This window comes from Pimephales promelas, chromosome 10 (assembly GCF_988280905.1).
Source record: "Pimephales promelas chromosome 10, fPimPro1.hap1.1, whole genome shotgun sequence".
Lineage (NCBI taxonomy): Eukaryota > Metazoa > Chordata > Actinopteri > Cypriniformes > Leuciscidae > Pimephales > Pimephales promelas.
Window position 1 is genome coordinate 27,136,654 of NC_142778.1, and position 23,904 is coordinate 27,160,557.

A 23,904-nucleotide genomic window follows, 5' to 3' on the forward strand; every position below is an offset into this window, starting at 1 on the left:
AATTGTCTCAAAAAATATTTTTTTATTTTAAACATTTTTTATTTATTTCGAGAAATATATTTGGGGTTCTGCAAACATATTAAATAAAACATTACATCTTCAATACATTTTGAAGAATTGGAATTGTTTTTTTTTAGATTATTTTATATTTATTTTTTTTTGTCATAAATCACTTATTTTTATTAATTTATTTATTTAGAGGACCCAACATAATACAAAAAATACAAAATATTTTAGAAATTTAATCCAATTTAAAGTTTTCGAAAATTATAGTTTAATAAGCATTATATTAAATGTTTTAAATGAATTTTTATTAATGAAGTATATCTAAAAAAATCCTTGGAAGATTGAAAACATTCTAATAATCTCAAAGTTAGGAACACAAACGTATCTAGTAAATGTGCATTTCAGTGTATATTATGAAACGGTCTTTGAGAAGCGCAGTGAAATAGATCGTCTAAAGTTTATTTCCAGCAATTGACACTAGTGTCAGCTTGCCATGTGTTGCCAAATGTGTCATCATGCCCGTTTAGAATATCATCAGCCAAGTTGCAGTATAATTGGTCATTGAGCAATCATCAGACCCTGAAGTAGTCTACTGTTCTCATCATGTACTGTAATATGTAATGTGACCAAATTGCAATGCATAACCATCAAAGATCAAGCTTATAATATGAACACAAGTATCGGATATCAAAGTTTTCAGTCATGAGTCAAAATAGAGCTGATGTTCTTCCATCCAAATGCTTTGAATTGCATGAGCGACTAGCGTTATTCAGTAATAATTGTGTTTACATGTATGTGGGGGTGCATCACTGAGGAATGCGTTGGGAAGAAGGGTGTGCTGGACGGGTTATCTCTCACTATTAAGGAGGTAATGCTGCGTTTGTAGGCCTGTCAGCCAAAGTTTGGGGCATATGGGAGAGGGAGGGACTGTTACTACTCATGAGGAGAAACAGAGAGAAAGTTTAATTAATAACCACTGTCCCTTTTTCCCAATGACCCCATCCGCTGAGAGAACTGTCTAGGTAAACACAAAGCTTGATGCCTCTTCCCAAATACCGATGGCTTTGAATATCAAAACGGGAACACAGAGCACACAGCGTCTGTTAAGGCAATAGGTAAGAAAATAACATTTCTGATATTTGTTACTTCAATAAATCAGCTTTGAACGCTTATATGACTTTTGGCGAGGGTGGGTGAAGAGATTTACTGGTTTGAAATTGCACTATGTTATGAGACCCTCCGTGTGTATGAGCGTAAGCTCATGGGAAATTATAGATTTGATTAATTGCAATATAAAAATGGGAAACTGGTTGTTGTGGCTGATGTATCAATCAATATCGCTAATGGTTGAGGCCTGGTCTAATAGTAGCTTGTGACACTTGTGGCCACATATCCACAGCACTGTTACTTTTCTTAAAGGAACCAGTGTTTCATCTTGTATTATTTACAAGAAAGGTGTGAGCGTCATAAAATGGCACTGTTGATTAAAAAAGAGCATTGCTGCTGGGCGTAAGATGGTGTCTTTACCTCCAAAGTTTGGCAGAATGGCGCTAGAATTGCTTTATATAGTTTCAAAAGAACATTAGCAGACATGCTATTATTGATATTTTAAGAACTTATAAGCACACACAACATTTTCCTTCCTGGACAAGTTTATTTCGTTCACTTTATGGTTTCTTAAAAGTAATATCACTGTGAAGTAAAGTAATTAAAACCTAATTTCATAGTGCTGAAAGTTAAAGTAATTAAAACCTCATTTAAAGTCCCAATGTAGTTAAACTTATGAACATTAATTTAATATAGATTTCATTTCAGCCATATAAGGTGGGCGAACACTAAATGATCCCTCTCTACCTGTCAGGATTATAAAAGGTTTTTATAAACACTATGCGTATATAAGTTATATAGTTGTCTGCTCTAACCTGGCCTATGGAGAACAATCTGAGATTGCTGGATGAAATATTGTCCTGAGCTATCATAACATAATGTTAATTAATCCAAAAGACGACGATAGGTATATTTAGCTATTGAAAAACATGGAAAAAGCAGACATCATGAAATTTAGTGGCAGATTGTTTAGGTTTGCTAAATAAAATGACCAGAACTGGTGCAAAGGTCACTGCAATTATTTCTAGAATTTCCCATTGACAAAAAAAAAAAAACACCATTAGATCAGGACATTGTCCCTATGAATGGTTTCACATGGGAATCTGAATGAAATCTGAATGATATTGCTGTAGTATAAAAGGTTAATCACTTTTTTTGTCCTTAATCTTGCACCTAAATCAAAGTGTAACAATTTATGGAAAGTGTTTTACTAGATTGCGTCAATACTTTAATTTGCAATAAACCCTTCCTCCGTATGCAAGTAAACAAATCACTTCCTCCATTTGTCTAGAAGAAACAAGATTAACCCCATCATTTCCATTCTGAACTGAGAGATCTTTGGACGCCAAGACTCAACACACAGGCTTCTGAATGAATGAGTGGGTGGGCCATGACGTCAATGTGGTGGGACCTTTACAGATCCCAACCAGCGATGCATTCCCTCTATCAGAGGGCTCACACTTTTTTGGTGAGTAGGCTATATTGGAAATTCACACTGATTTTTGCTAATCCTATTTTGCCATGGGTGATGTAATAATAATAATATGAGTCAGAAACTATGAAATAAACTGAAGCAACTATCTGTTATTAGCAGAAGCAAAAAAGTGAAACTGTCACCTTTAATTTTACCACCACGCGTCAGCATGTTTTGTCCTATGACATTTATAAAACTAGATCGATCCTACCTGTTATGAGTCCAGGGACTGTACTGTCAGGTTAATGAGCAACTATGGCAACCTTTGTTCACACTAGCACTTCTGAGGATTTCAAGTGTTCAAGAACAGTAATACTTTGTGAAAAGAGACACAAAGACACATGCTGAGGAGTTGAAGGAATATAGTTGTATGGTTAGGAATCGATACAGCTAATGATCATCAGTACTGAAATGGCCATGGTACAGGAGAAGGGTTCAGGTCGGTACCACTCATGATACTGACGCAGTGCTCATAATTGTGTTATGAATATAGTAGAAACTTTTTAGATGGCTTTTTACTTCAAAGTTATTAAATTGCCATGCAGGTTGGAAGGAGTTTGTTGTGAAATTTTTTGTTGTGAAAACTGCATTTGGGCAAATTTTCTTTTTTCATATTTGCTAATAAAGAATAAAAAAACGGAAAAGAGCAGATGACCTGATGACTGATAGAGCTAGGCTTGAAAAGTACTTAAAGCTACACTGTGTAATTCTTTTAGCTTATTCTTAGCTTAAAACACTTTCTTTCGAAAATATATGTGCTCATTAATGTATATTTACTTCGTTCAAGTAATAAAGTATTCTCGTGAGTGTATAATATGCCATTGACAATACATACGGGTAAGGGGTTCTAATGTCGGTCGCTATGTTGCCCCTCCATCTTGAAAGTACATTAGCCAAAGAGGGACATACCCGTTAATTCAAGCTTCGCCTTTCGCGTTTACGTTTGCGTTAACGCTCATGGACGAGGTCGACCTGGAAGCCATGTTAATCTTGGACTACATTGGCCACCGTAGGAGTTAAAACGAAATCGGAATTGAGAGGAACTGAAACTGATATTCACTGGATGGTCATATACCTTTTCAGCACTAGATGGGGGTAAAAATCACACAGTGTAGCTTTAATGCAAGCAACCTTTTTAGACACAAATCTAACAATTTCCAGCATCATTGTGTTCTGAAATTGTTCAGACCACAGTTTATAGCGCAATATGTAACAGAAAGTGCTTGTAAAATTCTCAATGCTGCCACATGAGGCGCTGTAGTGATTATTAGCATAAAGTGTCTTCTTTTATGGTCAATGTGATAAAAATATTCCTAAACAAGTTAATTAAAGTCAACATGTCTACTGGAACTAACCTAAATAATAAATGCAGTTTAAAGTCGCAATGTAACAGAAATAGCAACAAATCTGTTCTTCTGTGTTAATTATCGAAAATGAAAAAAAAAAACGTAGGCCTTGGACTAGGTTGTATCCATTGGTTTTGATTGGCAGATCTGTATGCGAGCTTGTAGTTGATTGTAGAAAGGGGTGAAGCTTATACTAAATGTTTGGAGAAGTACGGCATATGACATCAGAGAAGTTTGTCGTTTCACTGGAAAAATGAACAATTACAAGCTCAAAAAAATCTAAATCCAAATTTTTATTTAATTTTCGATCTCAAGCACACAATTTATGTTCTCATTGCAATTTTTATGTAGCCTATATGACAGATTTGCATTGCATATTGCACTTAACTGTATTGATAAGTGACTCCAATTATATTTCAAGCAATTCAAAACCATCATGGCACACAGTGCACATCTGAAGGAAACAATAGATTATTAATCGGCTTTAATATATCGGACAGATTTTCTTATTTTCTTATCTAAGAAAGTGATCTTGTGTATTAAAAAAAAAAGATCTTGGTTAATGATTTCTTGTTTTATTTCTGGGTGTGTTCGACTTCTGTATTATGTACATGTGTCACAACATCTCCTGCTACTATTTAGATAGAGGCTGGTTATGTTTTTAACACTCACTTATCAGTAGTGGAGATTTTAATGGCTCTGGGGGTGACTTGCAAGGTAACAGTACCTCCATGTGTTGTAGTTAAACTAATCGTCCTGTTGGCATAAGAACTATTAGCACTTTGTGCTGGGCTAAATCAGTAAGGTTAACCTGATCTTGGCTTCTCCGTGACACATGACAAGCACTACTCACTCTTGCCATCTTCCCCTCAGATATTCTGGCAGAGCAGAACAGTCCTTTGCTACATGACCAGGAAGTCATGCCCTTCACCAGCTATCCCAGCATGCAGTACACCTCGGTGGAGCCCCCCATGTCATCACCATCATACTACTCCAATCAGCATTGCTACTCACAGTACAGTGGGGAGGAGTGGTACTCTACATCCAATGTGTTTGAGATGAGAAAAGGACCGTTGGAAGGCAGCTTTGATAATGAGCTCGACGAGTCTTGCCCCGTAGTCCCGATTGCGTGTAAAAGGTCCAGACACGCAGCACACTCCGGAAGGAGCAAAGGCGAAGAACTGTGCGTTGTCTGTGGAGATAAAGCATCGGGATATCACTACAATGCCCTCACATGTGAAGGATGCAAAGGTGAATCCCATTTTACTTTTATTTTGCAGCCGTTTTTACTCCAAAGCTTTATTTGGCACGCTCAAGCTTTCCACGGGGCCGAGAACCGTTCTTAGTTCTTATTCAGAAACGGTTCCACGGTTCTGTCATTGGTTCTTCCACGTCCACGGAACTGAATGAAGCAGACAGCTCGATTGCCAAACTAATGAATCTTTTATGCTGGTTCTTTTTAAGTGAATCAAAAATACAGGTGGACTATATACGTAACTATGAAGGACTGTGGCCCTCCAGTAACTGAGTAATTTGACACCCCAAGTAATGATAAAAATCCATCCAGTGTTTTTGTTTTAATCTCCTTGTTTTCCCCCGTCTCAAATTGAGCCGTTCGTTTTTGTGACGTCAATAAAACGGACGCCCCTCCCACGATTGTTGATTGACAGCGGCGTTTCAACAGCGAGCTGTCATCATAGTCTGCCATTGTTGATAGACTGGAGTGGTGTTCTGTTCTTGGATATAATAATGAACACAGCTGTCATTTTGATTTTCCTAAATCCGAACCACTTAAGACGCAGTGGCTGAGTTTTGTTTTCGAAGGGAATATTCCCCACGAGGAACGTCACTGCATTCATGTTTGCGTGAATCATTTCTCACCAGACTGCATTATAAACGAGGGTCAGTATAAGCTGTTTTTTTTAAGAAGCTGAAGGGGGCAACTATTTATGTTCCTTCTGCATCTCCAGAAGAAGTGTAAAGTTGTATTAACCTTTTGCAAATCGCGGGAAAGCGTTTTTCATGAACATTAGTTGTAATGTCAATCTGTCAAAGAACTAACAAGCATTCCTATCTCACTTCTCTACCCTGCCAGTGCATACAAAAATAACCAACCATTCAGAAACATCCTGTATGAGCCTTAATTGTCGAACTCTTCAGGTCGTCATCTTGTTCTGGGTACAACTTCGGTTCAAATTGTTCAAACCATTCAAAAATGGTTGCACAGATGTGTCCTCAGAGACTCCCACATCCATTCTTTCTCCAAAATATATATACCCTCAACTGTGTCAAGGCAACGTGCGTTGTATCAAAACTCCAGCAGAACCATACTGTCTATGAGCAGAACAGAGGGGCGTGGTCAGTGAAGCTCATTATCATTTAAAGGCATATGCACTGAAACGGCATGCTGTTTCAGGTAAAATTAGTGTTTTCTTAAAATACTAATGAGAATTTTTAATAAAAGTATAGTACAAAGTGTGAAGTCATGACCAGAGCAAAGGCAGGAGACACTGCTTGCAGTCAGTGAAATCTTTATTGACTTCCAAATAAAGATTATCAAATAAAAAAAATAACGGAAACAAAAACCACTCAAGGTGACCCTCCTCACGGAGGTCCCTCACCAGAACTGCTTTCACAGACAAACATACATTCCTTTATACTAAAAGGGTCAACCATTTTACAGTAGTAGGGAATTTAAATAATGTTCACATACATAATACATAACTATACTGAAAATGAAAATAATATTCAAAATACATCAACCTAAAATAATACAAATAATAAACAAATACATTTCTACATACAATAAACATAACACAATAAAACATGAAACAATAACTCCCTGCTCTCATTGAGAAATGGACTATGCCTACTACCCAGAATTCTTTGGGGTGGCATAAAATGAGGAACAGGAAGGCCGCACGTCCTCTTAAACCTCTGTCTTAAACACCCACCCTCGGAAACCATGCTGCGGACATGAACCCAGAAGGTTAGTTTTGCAAATGTGGATAGAACTAATGACTTATGTAAATCCCAAATAAAGAAATAAATGTCTTGTTGTTTTTTATCAGTCTAATGTGAAAAAAGTTACCAAATAATGAGAAACAAACATTTATAGAAAATATATAAACCAAACAAACACAGGGGCCTACACTTTACCCACAGGGGTAAATAGGACTTTGTCACACAAAGTTTTTATTTAGACCCAAAACATTCATATTAACTTGTACAAAATGGCATTATATGACCCCTTTAAAGTCATTCATTCGGGAACCTGACAAGACTGGTTGGGGTGAATGGTTTTGCAGCTTGACCAAAAAGAACCAGCATATGAATTAGGGAATTGGATCGGACTACATTTCCTCGCACTGTTTTTCAAATGAGCCTGAAGGACAAGATTAGCTGGATTAGGTGTGTTTAATTGAGGTTTAAGCTAAACTCTGCAGGGCTGTGACCCTCCATGGATGGACTGAGTTTGACACCCAGGCTTAACTATAAAGTTGTATAGTTGGTGTGGTGTGTTTGTACAGCCGCGGATAAGTTATTCACTGCAAACGTATCATAATATGTGAAAGCACTACAGCACGCGTCGCTCCTGCACCGCAACACGCACTGCAAATGGGGTATATGTGTGAAACGGTCGTTAGATCCACCTTCAGTTCTTAGAAACTTAGATGTGTTAAATAACTCTTTATTTTTTGTACAACAGCAGCACTTATCTTGTTTGTTTACTTATCTTGTTTGTGAACAGTCGTAGACAACCCGATCTCACGAGAATTCGTACAAATTTTACGAGGTGGCTAATTCGTAACAATTCGTACGACCTCACTCATACGAATTAGTACGTTTTTGCTAAATCGTACATATTTTACGAATTGGCCAATTCGTATGAATTTGTACGAATGACCCACCCCTGACCCCGCCCCTAAACCTACCCATCACGTGGGTTCGGAATCGTACGAGTTAGTACGAATTAGCCACTTTTTAATCACTCGTACGAATTCGTACGAATTGGTCGTGAGATAGCGTAGTCGTAGACCGGAAACTGATATGCCGACTTCTGACGATAGCAGACGTTCGTGTCCTACATTTGTGCACGTCGTAGCCTATTCAATTGTTTGTTTGGTTTTTTTCATATATATTTATTAGACCACCCTGACATAGCAACATTGGCTGGTGTGTGTTTGGAGCGGGACTATGCCTCACTCAAAGAAGACATAATGGAAAGCTGTTTGAAAACAATTATTTTCCCTATATTATTTCATGTATAGAAATTGCACATAACCTTTAAGGTCAAACATATAGCTTTGCCATTTTTTTATTTGATATATAACATGTGCAGTTGCACTCGTTGTTCTGTGACCTCTTTAAATCTTCATATTGCATTGTGCCTAGTCTTACAGTGTCATGGCTACATAACTCATGAAGGACGTAATAAATGACATGTAACCCCATGCATGTGCCAATTTTAGCTCTTTGGAAAATCATTGGCTGAATGACTGCAAGTGTAATTCCACCTGTGCATGGACAATGGCCAAAGGGCAGATCCTGGGCTATGTGTCCCGAGTCCCATAGGGTTGGCTGGGTTTGCACCTTCACGTTCAGTTTGGATTGGGTTCCCTCTCAGCTTTCTGCTGAATAATGATGTAGGCAACCAGAGCCACACGCCGCCATGCAAAGTTAATGTGTGTCATTGTGCTCATGGGTTCATGCTGGAATAATTACCTGTTCCAAAAACAACTGCACGTGTTTGTCTGCTGCCTAGAACTGGAAATCAAGCATCCAGGAGTATCGGTATTACAGTACTGAACGTAATGTCTTAAACATTACAACATATACGTTACATGTACTGGGCTGCAATGAACCTATTCCTTGAACTGTGTTTACAAAGTGACCTTCTTGTCTCTCCTAATAGTCTAGGCGTGTAGCCACTTTTGCTTCTCGTATTTTTACAATAATTTTCAGAATAAGAGAATGGTTATGAATGTTGCACCTGAATGCTTTTGTATGTCTATACTTGCCATCAGACAACAGAATTATAGGTAAAAATAAAAACACCCTAAAAATACATATTTACTAAAACAGTGGATTTTAGAGGATAAATTATGAACCCAAAATAGATTTCAGGTCTGTTCTATAGGTGTGCAATGCTAAAAACAATGCTAAATGCAAAATGTGATTTTTTTTCTATCCTCAAAAAAACATGAGAAATGTAAAAAGGTAAAAGTAATGTCATGGGATTTTATATTTACATAGTAAATCCTCACACCTGATAAAAGACAAGGACAATCAGTGGGGACAATAATAACTTCGTAACAATAGCAATAATAAGCAAAAAGAAGACATCCATAACTCTGTTATTGATCCAATGGTATTTCTTCTAGGTTTCTTCAGAAGGAGTATCACAAAGAATGCTGTATATAAATGTAAGAGTGGAGGAAACTGTGAGATGGACATGTACATGCGCAGGAAATGCCAAGAGTGTCGACTCAGGAAGTGCAAAGAGATGGGCATGCTCGCAGAATGTGAGTAAGAGCACTGCAAATGTTGTAAAACGTGTTTCTCGTCAGCTTGAAAGTCACGCAATAATGTGCAGAGATGAAGTACTAGAAACCCAGACTTGAGTAAAAGTACAAGTGCTCTATCAAAAAAGTGACTTGAGTAAAAGTTGAAGTGCTCTTTAAGCACCACACTCAAGTAGAAGTACTAAAGTATTCAACATTTTTTGTACTTAAGTATTGCAACTAGTTTATTTTAAAATTCACTACTTAAGTACTAAAAGTACAAGTATTGTGTCATGTAATTATTAAAGAAAGCAGTCAAAAGTTTGAATTAGCAATCAAATAAGGCGCTTTGGTATTTGCATCCTCAGGCTTGTTAACAGAAATCCAGTGCAAATCCAAAAGACTGAGGAAAAACACAAAAGCCTCATCTGACGAAAGTATAGGGGATGATGTTGGAGATAGTAGAGATGCTAAACAGGTTGTATCTACCACAAAACTCTCCAAGGTAAGAGTGCAGGTATTGATTGGGTTATTATTATAATCAGTTGTGAGTTTCTAGAAAAAGAAATCATGCAAAAATATCACTTTTTGATTCGTTCAACTTTTAGAGATGCAGTTTCCTTGATGCCATGCTTGTTATAACATAACTTTTCAGGTATAATTGCAAACTAGGGTGTTCTTTGGAAACTTTTATTGAAGTGCTATAAAAGGTTAAAGGGCAACCTCAATGATTCTCTTCAACATGGGGACAAAATATCATTCTTCTTCTCACTTTTGCCCACATATACAGTTATTTATGAATGGTTATATGACGAAGGGTTGTAAAATGGCTGTGCAGGATCAAAAGTTGTCTACAGTAGTTACTTGACACCACCAATCTTTATTCTTTAGTCCACGTATCTGGATTCCCCCTGACCCAAATGCAGGGAAAAAAAAGGTTTATAGGCCTACATTTTGACTTTTTGCCACATTTTGTCATTTCAGGAAAATATAGAACTGAGCCAAGACCAGCAGGCTTTAATAAGTTATATAGTTGACGCTCACAACAAGCATCGCATCCCTCAGGATATGGCAAAAAAGCTGGTATGTCTTCTGGAAATAAAAAAAAAAAACATCAACCTTACGCCCTTATCTTATTTTAGATCACATTCCTTGATCTTTTTATGATTCATTACTGTACAAAGCAGTCAAATGCTACTGTGAAAATTAGTAAACAACTTTGCCTTTTCTTATCCATGTTAAATCATGTAACCAAGGTTATTGCCACCCCAATGTCATAAAACAGAGGCTTATTTGCATACTGATATTTTTTTATTTCCCTCTTCCTGTCCATATAGCTACAAGAGCAATTTAACACAGAAGAAAACTTCCTTCTACTGACCGAAATGGCAACTAGTCACGTCCAGGTGCTGGTTGAGTTCACAAAAAACATACCAGGTACTGTTATTTTTAATTCTCGAACACCTATTTCTACACTGTAAATTTTTTTTTAAAACGTTTCTGCCTTAAATTTTTAAGCACAATCAACTTGGTTGTTTAAGTAATTTCAACTTCAATTTTACATTAAACTGACTATTTGAAAAATGAATCTTGTTTAACTTGTAAACTTGTTTAACTTTTTTTTGGAAATAGGCTCATTTTACAACTCCCCCAGAGTTACACAGTTGGGTTTTACCGTTTTCAAATCCATTCAGCCGATTTTCTGATATTTAGAAGAATATCAGTATCCAGACAGTTTCTGGTCTCATTGACTTCCATATAGGAAAAAAATATACAATGGAAGGATTACTGATATTCTTCGAAATGTGAAAAAAAATCGCTGAATGGATTCAAAAACGGTAAAACCCAACTGTGTAAATCTGGGGGAGTTGTAAAATGAGCCTATTTCCAAAAAAAAAAAAAAGTGGAGTATCCCTTTAAAGCAATGTATGTAGTCATAACGTATTGATCATATAATATCTTTATAGTCTATTGAAGTTTCTATACAACTTTTTGGAAAAAGAAAACAAAAAAAACAAGATCACATAGTTCAAGATAAGGTCATGTGACACTTTTTATACAATATTACACTGATCTCCACCATAAGCAAACATACTCAGGTTCTTGTTTTCTGAGCAGGTTTTCAGTCTCTGGATCACGAAGATCAGATCGCTTTATTGAAAGGTTCCGCCGTAGAGGCCATGTTCCTGCGTTCGGCCCAGGTTTTCACCAAGAAACTGCCCAACGGACACACAGAGGTGCTGGAGGACAGGATCAGAAGGAGCGGTAAGCTCATTATTTTGGATTTACAGCATGATTCATGAACTGCTTCTATGAAGTGTTCAAAGGAATCATGACTCTGGGAAGGAATTCAAACTACTCGTTGAGCCTCTTAAAACCCGAAACAAAGTCCATAAAGTTCATTGGGCAAGTTATATTAATAATGTATCTGTCCACCCTAAATAACGTCAGGAAATTTGCCATCTTGATAATCGCGTGGTGTATGTTACACGTGTAAAAGGACACTAAAGTCCAACTGGTTTCGGTTTCACAGAAGTCTAAGCGTCCAGACAGTTTGGTCTCATTGGCATAGTATTTTTTTTCTTCCTACTATGGAAGTCAAAGGGGCTCATCAACTATTTGGTTACCCATATTCTGTATATATTTTGTGATTCGCAGAATAAAGAAATTCATACAGGTTTGGAAAAACTTGAAGGTGAGTAAATGATGACAGAATGTTAACTGAATCATGCTGAATCACCTTTATTTCTTACAAACCTGACTGTTACAACAATAATTAAAATAAAAAGATTAATCATAACAGAACCAGTAATGATAATAATGACATTGATGACAAAAATAACAAAAATGCAGTAAAATTCGTTGGTTGATTAAGGTGGGAGGAGTGGGAGTTGACAGGAGAGAAAAGATTCATAGTTGTAAGAGGTCAGAAAATGTTGGATTGCAGAGGTCGGTTTCAGATGCTTAATTATGAGGGGGAGATGTCTATTCCATTGCAATGAAGTCTGTAATAAGATTTTTCCAATGGCTAATGTGTATTTTGTTATGAGTTTTCCAGTTCATGAGCTTTCTTGGAGCTTTGTGATTGAACTGTGACTGGATTGTTTTAATTATTTAGATGGGTTCTTGTATCTGCATAAAGTGAGATTGTATGTGTTTGTTGTCACCTTTATTTCAAAGACGGTTGCTTTCAGCCTCTCAGTTTTTGAAAAGCTGTAACGACCGTCCAGTTATTGATATTTGTGAACAGACAGATGAATGCAGAGTGGCGTACACTGTTTTGAGTCCTCCAGAAAGGGCTTGGGAATATTCACGCAAAAGGCCAGCGGGGGAGAAATAGATGCACTGTCTAAAGAGAGACTATTGTTCTCTATCTAAACATCGAGAGGCCTATTGTCCCACTCTCTGGCTCTCAGCGCCTCTGACATTTCTCTGGCGTGAAGTGTCAGTGTTTTTTTTTTCTTCTTTTTTTTTCTCCTTTTTTTGGAAAGTTATGACAAAGGTTATCCTTTCATCTGAAGGGAAATGAATGAAACTGAGAAAGGAGTCTGCGTTCTGTGATCATTTCATTTCATCTCTCGAGGCGTGTGGCGACTGTTTGTTTATACAGAGTTTTTTAAAAGTTCGTTACACTCCAGCACTGTTTTTCTTTAATATTAACATTTTGGTAAGCTGAATTGTCAAGTAATGTCCCAGCTGCATCAGTGTGTCGGGTTTCCCCGATTGGTCGGTCTGTAAACCAAACCCCTACGGCTCTTCACGCTGAACGCTTTACATCAGAAAAGAGCTCTCGGCTTGCATAGCCAGCAAAGTATGATAATTATATCAATGAGAACGATAAAGACAAAGACCTCACACAAAACACAGGAAAGCCCTTCAAATACAGGCTTTAAATGAACTGCTGTTACCGAGAATCCCACTGAATGTGGAAACGCACAGCTGTGGGGATCCGAGGCCAGATTCAGATCGCCTCGGACAGACAACACAAAGCAACAAGGTCACGACCCCTGATGATCTGCCACTGCATGCTGAGGGAGTTTCAGAAAGTCTCTTCCAAAGCAGATAGCAAATAGACGGCATAAGATGTCTGTCTTATTTCTCGTTTTTGTCAAAATATATACATTTCCCTTTAACAATATACATTTTCTTAAAGATTTGAATTTATTTTAAGAATGGATTTTAAATTAATTTTATTTTTATTTTTAAAAAAATCGTATTTAAAGAATCTAACCGAACAGCTTAAAATGAGAGATTTAATCTTTGAATTTACTAGCACAAGATATGAATATTTCTTTTAAAGGGTTAGTTCACCCAAAAATGAAAATTCTGTCATTAATTACTCACCCTCATGTCGTTCCAAACTCGTAAGACTTTCGTTCATCTTCAGAACGCATAGACCGTCAATGGAAGGACAGAAATTGCTCAGATTTCATTAAAGAATAAAAGTATATTTTCATTTGTGTTACGAAGATGAACGAAAGTCTTGCGGGTTTGGAACAACGAGGGTTTTTTCTTTTCTTTTTTTTTTTTTTTTTTTTTGGGTGAACTATTCCTTTAAAAATATATTTTAAATTATTGTCTTTGCCTTATCTCACAGGCAAATATATCTAATTTAAAGTATAATTCAAATCAAATTTATTCTGAATTGAATTTATCATTTTTCAAGAGTATTACATATTTTTAAAGGGAAAACAAGAAAATGAAATTAAATAGTGCATAAGATGAAACATAGCCATGAATGTTTATATCAATGATGGATGGGTGGATTCTGGATTCTGAAATTTCGTGATACAAAAAAAATCCATAAGATACTCAATGTTGCTTTTAAATATATGCAACACTGCCACCCTGAGGCCCCAGAATGAAACAGGCCATTCCTAAAACATTTCAGTCAATACACTTTGTTCATTCAACAAAGACAGTTTTACAACCAGCCTGGTCTCATTGTTAATACGTAGGTATTTTACGTTTTTGCAAAGATAGAAAACGTACTTTTTAGTACGTTTGAATAGATGCTGAAACGTATAATATAGACGTATCTGCAACATTTAAACGTAACATTATTACGTTTTTACAGCTACAAAACGTAAACCATTTACGTATATTCTATATCATAAAGATATCTTATAATTTTCCTTTTTACCATTTTATAGATAAATGTAAGATCCCGTAACCCTAATCCCAAACCTAAACATACCCATTTTACAGTAGGCTATACTTAATATAAAAAAGGACAAAACGTAACGGACAGGTGTTGGGAAAGGGCAGTTTAACAATATAGCATTAAAATAGGCCTATTTTGAGCCACCAATCCTACTCCTACCCCTAAACCTATATAACAATTCCTTAAATGTACGTCGGTGGATTTGTTTATACGTAAATAAATTACGTTTTTATGCTGTCAATACGTAAATATTTTACGTTTTAGTACTGTAAATACGTCACTATTATACGTTTCTGCGCAAATAAAACGTAATTATACGTATGATAGAACGACACTTTACATACAAATACATACGTATTGTCATGAGATCACGTTGTTACAACTGAATACGTCTATGTGTGACTCAGATTTCTTTATTGAAGCTCAAAAAATGTAAAAATTATGTGATCTTTAGTCCAGGAAAGAATGCCTTCATTTAACTGTTGTCATGACCAGTGTGTAAATATGCGCATTGGGCTCAGCAGGTTATTTTTAAATGTAACTTTAAATATAGCTTCTGATAAATGTTTTGTAGTGGTTACAGGAGACTGAGGTAATAAATGACTGCTGTTTTCATGTTGTTTACTGGACTTTCAATAAAGCGATTTAGAAAACAATTACAAAGTTTGGTATCTTCATGAATTGCTTTAATTCTGTACATTCAACAAAGACAGTTTTACAATTGAATACTTCAAAGTGTGACTCCGATTTATTTATTGAAGCTCAAACAAACGTAAAAATGGTGTAATCTTTATTCCAGGAAAGAATGCCCTCATTTAACTTTAGTCATGACCAGTATAAATATGTGTATCAGGCTCATCAGGTTATTTTTAAATGTAGTTATAGCTTCTGATAAATGTTTTGGAGTGGTTGCTTGAGGCTGAGGTAATAAATGACAGCTGTTTTCATGTTGTTATTTCTGGACTTTCAATAAAGCGATTTAGAAAATAATTACAAAGCTTGGTATCATCATGAATTGCTTTATTTCCTCAGGAATATCTGAAGAGTTTATGACACCCATGTTTAACTTCTATAAAAGCATTGGAGAGCTGCAGATGATGCAAGAGGAACATGCTTTACTTACTGCTATCACAATCCTCTCACCAGGTGAGCATATCATATCTGTTCTAAATAAAAAAAAGTTGCAGAATGCAGATTAATTAGTTTAGTTTGGTTTATTTCTTATTTGAGCAAAATAAAAGAAGACAAACAATCGTGCAAAAGTTTGGGTACGGTAAGATTTTTTTGGTAACACTTTACTTGAAGGGGTGTGCATAAGACTGACACGACAGGCGCTCAATTATGACTTTTTTAATGCAAATATGACATTTTTTGAGATGTCTTTGTTATAACACCTTGACATAAACCAATATATAAACCTGTCATTGTTGTCTGGAGCTGATGTGCTGTTGCCGGATAACAAACTCTTGTTTGTATATATTGTGTACTTTTTGTATGTTCATTTTTTGTTCTTCCATATCTTTCATTTATCATCTTCGCTTTATTTTTCGCAAAGCATTATTTTGCTTCTCTTCAGCTAAAGAGACATCCACTCTTGCATTTCATGTCTGTGCATTTTTGGGGGCGGAGCAATGAAGGGAGGTGTGTGTTTCAAATATCAAAAATGTTTCAGAGAAATTGCTTACTATACCTTTAAACTATCTAAAACCCACTTTTTTATTATTAGTTCTGTTCCAAAAATAAGTTAAATGGTTAATGATTAATACGATCACAATAGAGAAGCTACCACATTTTTGTCATTTGAGTGAGGGGCGTGAGACCTGCTGTCAGACTTTAAAATGGAGAGTGATTGGAGTGACGCAAGTAGCTTTGCAACAGAGCGGTCATTTGAAGTCGAGGACTTTTCTCCTTCACCTGAAGTGGAGGAGGGTGAATTGTCTGTGGACACAGGTCCATATCAATTCGAGTCGCTGGCTCAAACTGCGGTCTTAACTCCCTCAACGCAACCGTAATCTGATGAGTTTTGTCAAGTTGATGTGAATAGCGCGCGCTCTGTAGGCATATTGATATTTTGCCGCTATGTGAAAAAATCCAGCAAAATCCGCCGGTGCGTTTGTCGACCCCATTAACTTTAAATAAAATTAAAATATATATATGCACTCCAAAGAATTACATGTTGGCTTTAATTAATTTTATTTCGCCAACAGGTTCCACATAACTGGGTTACGTTAAACAAACATAATTTGTTCATGTACTTCAACATCATGAAATTAAGTCATTTTAACCGACCCAATTTAAGTAGTCTCAATGTGAATTTTAAAGGCTTCCTGACATGATTCAGGCATTTTTATATTCATTAATCCATTGATATTTCATTTATTTTAGTGTCACATAATTAAATCGATGGACTGTAGCTAGCTATTTGTTAGCATTAGCACATATTAGCATCTTAAATGTTAAATTTTACATGCTCCTTCAACAGTCGACAACCAAACAAAATGCTCCACTCTTCTCCACAATGGTAACCCACTGTAATTTAAATGGTTCTAATAATTCCAATGTAATTTTACATTAAACACAAAAAAAATCTCAAAAAAAGATAAAATAACACTTAATTTTAACATTTCAGTGAATGCAACACAAATCGATCATGTAATCCAACACAAACACAAAGTATTAACTCAATTTTTCCATTTCAATGAACTTAATTTTAAGGCAACCAGGTTACTTTTTTTTTTTTTAAGTTAAATCAACAATATTTTTTAGTTTTGACGAAACAAGATGATTTTTAAACTGCCGAGGGCGTGGTAGCTCGTACCAAGAGCGTGGTTAGCTGGAATCTGCTTACCCGGGTACGTCACGAAGAACCGCAAACATCCAATAGGAAAGTTCAACTGCAGTAGCCACCATTCAAACTGAAGAGGGCAGCACTAAGACGTTTTTACACCATATATTGCAGAATTAAAATGCTTTATACCCAAATGCGTAGGCGTAGGTTTGATTTTGAAATTGGTGGGGATGGGGACCACAGTTTATAAATATATTTATATATTCTATATAATATAATATAATCTAAATTATTGCTAGGGATTTATCAGTCTCACTGGATATTGGTGTCCCTACTAAATTTTACGCCCCTGCCCTGCCCAAATGTCAAAAAAAGTTACTTGAATCAATGATCAGCAAGCCCCATTCTTACAGATCATTAACTAAATGTTTAGTTACCCTTTAAGCTTTAGAAGGCCACAACAAAATTTGTTATATTTGACTGAAACAGTAACTGTTCTATCTAACCACAGACAGACCGTATGTAAAAGACCAGCAGGCAGTGGAGCGTCTGCAGGATCCCATGTTGGAGGTGCTGAGGAAGGTCTGTAAGCTACAGCATCCTCAGGAGCCCCAGCACTTTGCAAGGCTTCTCGGTCGTCTCACTGAGCTACGCACCCTCAACCACCACCACGCCGAAATGCTAGAGTCATGGCGCATGAGTGACCACAAGTTCACCCCCCTCCTCTGTGAGATCTGGGACGTTCAGTGACTTTGTGAAAAAAAATGGGTGAATGAAGAAGAAATGCCAAAGACTTTTACTAAGCTGCCAAAGAACGGAGTTTACACACTTTTGAGAGAATTTGACTGTTAAAGTATAAAATGTAAACATTATACATTGCCAAATGTCAAGTAAAGCAGGAAGTCAAAATTATTTGAAGACGTTATCAGCTTTTCAAGAAAAGATTGATGGACATATTTTGATATTGTACTGCATTTGTAAATGTTTACCTGGCCTTTGCTTGATTTGTTTAAAATGTGCTTAACCTGAGGATTACATGGCTTTTTACACTGATTGTTTGTGTTGTGTAATTCATTTAAATATTTTAAGGTTCTCAAAGTCACATTTTGAGAAGCATGTAAATTTCCAGTCTTCTTTTGTGCATGTGTGTTTATCTGGAAGTTGGTGTTTACCACTACATTCATGCATACAGATTCAGTGATAAACGAGGACACCTCATCAACAGATGCACAAAATCATGATAGTTCACCCAAAAAAATGAAAATTCTGTAATTAATTAATCACCCTGTTGTTCCAAACCCGTAACGTAAGACTTTTCGTTCATCTTTGAAACACTAATGAAGATATTTTTGATTAAATCTGAGAGCTTTAGTTTCGTTCCTTCAATAGACAGCTTCGTAAATACCACTTTGACGCTACAAAAAGTTCATAAAGAGATCGTAAAACTAATCCATATGAGCGGTTTAGCCCAAATTTTCTGAAGAGACATGATCGCTTTATATGAACAAATTTAAGGCTTTCGCACGTCATGCTTGAGCTTCTGTTTACCACAACTGATGTGTAAGTCAATGTTTAGCCCGTGTATTCAAAAGCCTTAATTTTAGACTAAGTCTCTAGTTTTACGATTTCAACTCTTGCTTCAAAGTGGTATGGAGGGATAGAAAGCTCCCAGATTTCATCACATAGATCTTAATTTGTGTTCAGAAGATGAACGAAAGTTGTGATTACATGGTTGGATGATTACGGGTTTGGAAAGACATGAGGGTGAGTAATTAATTAAAGAATTCCATCCAATACTTTTTCAAGTGAAAAAAGTGAAGGGTAAGTGTTGATGTGATGTAAGCCTACATAGCCCCAAAAAAACAGATGTTAAATATGGCCAAAAGTATGGACACCGGAACCCATGTGTGCTTTTTTGACCGGTAATTTCGAAACTTTATTAATATAGGATTAGTCCTCCATTACGATTTCATTCTTTTGGGAACGCTTTCACACCTGGCTCGTTTCGAGCGTTTGTTTCGAAACCGGGTGTGTTTTTTGCCATATTATTGGGTTCCTTTAGATATAAACACGGTCATGCTCAATTGAAAACGAACTCTTGGGCAGTTCGGTTGAGGTAAGAAAGCAACCCGACCCAACGGACCAACAAACCAACCAAGCGATAGGCCTATATTCATTACAGGATAGCAGCAGAGTCTGAGTAAGTGAGCATGTCACAGTTGAAAAGTTGCCTTTTCATCTTAAAAATTGCTTTTCTCTAAGCCAACAAAGTCTAGATTCCAGGTATAACTGCATTATATATCACGACAGTTACAGATAATGCCACTACAAGCTTTAAAGGGGTCCTATTATGCTCTTTCAAATTTAGTTAGTGTCCAGTGTTGCCGTTTAAGCATAATAAAGATCTACAAGGTAACAAGCTCCAGTCTACAAGGAGATATTTTATTTAACAGAATCCACTTTCCAAGAACTACAACGAATGACTCGTTTGGACTACAACGCATTTTTTCTGGGCTTTGTATGAGGGACAAGCCAAAATTCATTGTTCACCTCTCACATACATTCTCTTTTCACAAGCAAATATTTCTGCTCTCACGCACACACATATTCACATTTGACATACATTTCTACTTTCACACGAAAACTGAAGTCGTAATGTTAGGCTACTCATTTAAATAATCTCCACCCATGGAATTTGCAAAAAGGGAATGAGGCCTGGTTGAACTGCATTAGAGAACACAGTGTTGTCACTATGTCAACGAGACACTGACTACCATAGTAGGAATAAAATACTTTGGGGCCAAAGATCTGCTTGGTTACAAACATTCTTCCAAATATATTCCTTTGAGTAAGCTACAGCAGAACAAAGACATTTGGTTTGGGAAAATTTGAGGGTGAGTAAATGACAGACTTTTTATTCACGGATTAACTATCCATTGAAGTGTCTTTAACAATTCAGGCCCTAAATTTAAGTTAATGATTTGTTTGTTTGTTTTTCTCATTGTACTTATATTTAAAAAATATATACCTTTAATTAATTACTATAATAATTATATATAATTTGAGTTAACCTGTGCCCAACCTTAAAAGGTTAGCACCCAATAATTAAAATTCTGTCATTATTACTCACCCTCATGTCTCAACCAAATTTAGGCTTTTATTTGCATATAAACGTTGATCAACTCACACATCAGTTGGGGTAAACGGAAGCTCAAACATGTTCGCTTGACATGTGAGTCATTTTAACCGACCCAATTTAAGTAGTCTCAACGTGAATTTTTAAAGGCTTCCTGGCATGATTCAGGTATTTTTTTAATATTCATTAATCCATTAATATTTCATTTATTTTAGTGTCACATAATTACATCGATAGACTATAGCTAGCTATTTGCTAGCAGTAGCACATATTAGCATCTTAAATGCTAAATTTTACATGCTCCTTCAACCAAAACATAGAAAAGAGTTAAATCAGTCTCATGTCTCGACCAAATTTAGGCTTTTATTTACATATAAACATTGATCAACTCACACATCAGTTGGGGTAAACGGAAGCTCAAACATGTTCGCTTGACATGCGAGAAAGTTTATTCCAACCCGATCTCATGCAAGTGTGCATCTATACCACAAATTTAATTTCTCATGCTTACGCCAAAATTTGTTTTTGCGTGCATATACTAGGCTACTTTGGCTAAGCTACTTTGGCACGAGAAATTAAATTTGTGGAGTTGATGCGCACTTTCATAAGATCGGTTTGTGTGTTACGAAGCCATTATTTGAGCTTCTAAAAGAACCAATGAGGTTTGGGTTTGTGTTTCCGAAGATCACAGGTTTTGGAACGTCACGAGGGCAAGTAAAAAAATTATGATCGAATTTTCATTTTTGGCTGAACTGTCCCTTTAAGATTTGTCAGTGGAATTCACTTGAATTAAAACGATAGTTTACCAACTAACTTTACACAATAAGACATCATTTACTCACCTTCATGACATTTCAAATATGTTAACACTGCGTGACGAAGAGATTAAAGTAATTTACTGAAACATTTCCCGGCTATCAATTGCTGTTTTGGGCTGAACAATACAGTAGATACATTTATTGTTAGAATCTGATTCTGAACAAATCTTTTCCTGGTTTTTGGGAACTGAATCAATACTATTTGTCTCCACAGAGAAATTCATTCACAAATGACAGTTTGTGTTCTACAGAAGAAAGTCATACAGGATGTATTATGATTAAGTTGCAGAAAATAGCCTATTTCATCAATTGATTTTGTCATAATTAAATTATAAATCAAATATATTGGAATCATTTTGTTTTTGTAATATTTTTTTCTTGTTTGTTTGTATTGATATTGTCACAGAACAGAAGAAAGCAGACAAAGGTAAAATCTGAATGGAGTGTATTGAAAGACACCAGTTGAGGTGAGTCACCAGATGCAGATATTTCTGGTGTTACTATCATGTGAATCTTTGTCTTATCTTTAAAGGTGACAGAGAGTAATGACGAAGGATGAGTCAGTTCGATGCGTAGGTTAATTTTCCACAGGTATGAGTTTGTGAAGCAGAAGGTGAATGATGGCAGGTGTAGATGATTGATTAGTGTCGGAGCCAGAAAGGATCATGGGAAATGTAGTGCAATGGTGACATGACAATAGTGGATGAGTGACTGTGACAGTTATAGGAAACAACAATACTTCACAAACAGATCACATACAGCTAAAATATCTATTTTAGACAGGCTTCACATTCAGAAAGTAATGAAGACTTTTTTGTAATGAATAATTCTGAGTAGCCAAATCAGTCTGATGAATCCGTCAGAACTGCTAGTTCCAAGCCAATGCATCAATAGCCTCATAAATACAACCATCTCAGTAATTTGACAAGGACAAAAAGGCCACATTTACACATAGCCGGGTATTTAGAGAAACAAATATTTTCCCTCCTCCATTTTCAATAATAACATCGTGCACACAACATCCATTCCATCCATCCATCTTCTTCCGCTTATGCGAGGCCGGGTCGTGGAGGCAGCAGTCTAAGCAGAGATGCCCAGACTTCCCTCTCCCTAGACACTTCCTCCAGCTCTTCCGGGGGACACCGAGGCATTCCCAGGCCAGCCGGGAGACATAGTCTCTCCAGCATGTCCTAGGTCTTCCCCGGGGTCTCCTCCCAGTGGGACGTGCCCAGAACACCTCCCTGGGGAGGCGTCCAGGAGGCATCCGAAACAGATGCCCGAGCCACCTCAGCTGACTCCTCCTGATGTGGAGGAGCAGCAGCTCTATTCTGAGCTCCTCCCGAGTGACCAAGCTTCTCACCCTATCTCTAAGGGATCGCCCAGCCACCTTGCGGAGAAAGCACATTTCGGCCACCTCTATCCGCGATCTTGTCCTTTCGGTCATGACCCGAAGCTCATGACCATAGGTGAGAGTAGGAACGTAGATTGACCGGTAAATCAAGAGCTTTGCCTTACGGTTCAGCTCCTTCTCTGCCACAACAGACTGGTACAACGACCGCATTACTGCAGAAGCTGCACTGATCCATCTGTCAATCTCCCATTCCATTCCTCCCTCACTTGTGAACAAAACCCCAAGATACTTAAACTCCTCCACTTGAGGAAGGATCTCTCCACCAACCTGAAGTGAGCAAGCCACCCTTTTCCGACTGAGGACCATGGCCTCGGATTTGGAGGTGCTGATTTTCATCCCAGCCGCTTCACACTCGGCTGTAAACCGTCCCAGTGCATGCTGAAGGTCCTGGTGTGAAGGGACCAACACAACATAATCCGCAAAGAGCAGCAGAGACGAAATTGCATGGTCCCGAAACCTGACACCCTCCGGCCTCTGGCTGCGCCTAGAAATTCTGTCAATAAAAATTATGAACAGAACCGGCATCAAAGGGCAGCCCTGCCAGAGTCTAACATGCAACGGGAAGAAGTCCGACTTACTACCGGCAATGCGAACCAAGCTCCTGGGGACCGGACAGCCCTTAGCAAAGGACCCCGGTCCCCATACTCTCGCAGCACCCTCCACAGGCCGCCTCGGGGGACACAGTCGAATGCCTTCTCCAAATCCACAAAACAAATGTGGACTGGTTGGGCAAACTCCCATGCACCCTCCAGCACCCTGTAGGAGAGTATGGTGCTGGTCCAGAGTTCCACGGCCTGGACGAAAACCGCACTGTTCCTCCTGAATCCGAGGTTCCACTATTGGCCGTATTCTCCTCTCCAGTACCCTGGCATAGACTTTCCCAGGGAGGCTGAGAAGTGTGATCCCCATGTAGTTGGAACACACCCTCTGGTCCCCCTTCTTAAAAAGAGGGACCACTACCCCGGCCTGCCATCCCAGAGGCACTGTCCCCAATCGCCACGCGATACTTCAGAGGTGTGTCAGTCAAGACAGCCCCACAACATCCAGAGACTTGAGGTATTCAGGGCAGATCTCATCCACCCCCGGTGCCTTGCCACTGAGGAGTTTCTTGACTACCTCAGGGTGATGGATGTCGGGATTGAGGAGATCC

At 37.5% G+C, this 23,904-nt stretch overlaps 1 protein-coding gene across 3 annotated transcripts; it reads left to right on the plus strand.

Moving 5' to 3' along the window:
- Window positions 1-1,004: 1,004 nt before the first annotated feature.
- nr1h4 (nuclear receptor subfamily 1, group H, member 4) lies at window positions 1,005-18,442 on the plus strand. Of its 3 annotated transcripts, none has more exons than XM_039650477.2 (10): window positions 1,005-1,121; window positions 2,405-2,581; window positions 4,807-5,184; window positions 9,318-9,458; window positions 9,806-9,942; window positions 10,422-10,520; window positions 10,775-10,874; window positions 11,556-11,702; window positions 15,634-15,747; window positions 17,901-18,442. In XM_039650477.2, exons 2-10 carry the CDS (start codon window positions 2,485-2,487, stop codon window positions 18,137-18,139), a joined length of 1,452 nt encoding a protein of 483 aa, XP_039506411.2. In that variant the 5' UTR covers window positions 1,005-1,121; window positions 2,405-2,484; the 3' UTR covers window positions 18,140-18,442. The 3 variants fall into 3 exon arrangements, with proteins under 3 accessions (XP_039506411.2, XP_039506412.2, XP_039506413.2); XM_039650478.2 differs by having other exon boundaries at window positions 2,408-2,581; XM_039650479.2 differs by lacking the exons at window positions 1,005-1,121; window positions 2,405-2,581 and adding an exon at window positions 2,917-3,026.
- Window positions 18,443-23,904: the final 5,462 nt, after the last annotated feature.

What these genes read in the sequence shown, in the direction of transcription:
- nr1h4 (XM_039650477.2), top strand. Translation starts at nt 2,485, where the DNA reads ATGAATGAGTGGGTGGGCCATGACGTCAATGTGGTGGGACCTTTACAG. An exon ending in GATGGGCATGCTCGCAGAAT is followed by an intron (nt 9,459 to 9,805) that starts GTGAGTAAGAGC and finishes TTGCATCCTCAG; the next exon opens with GCTTGTTAACAGAAATCCAG. An exon ending in TATCACAATCCTCTCACCAG is followed by an intron (nt 15,748 to 17,900) that starts GTGAGCATATCA and finishes ATCTAACCACAG; the next exon opens with ACAGACCGTATGTAAAAGAC.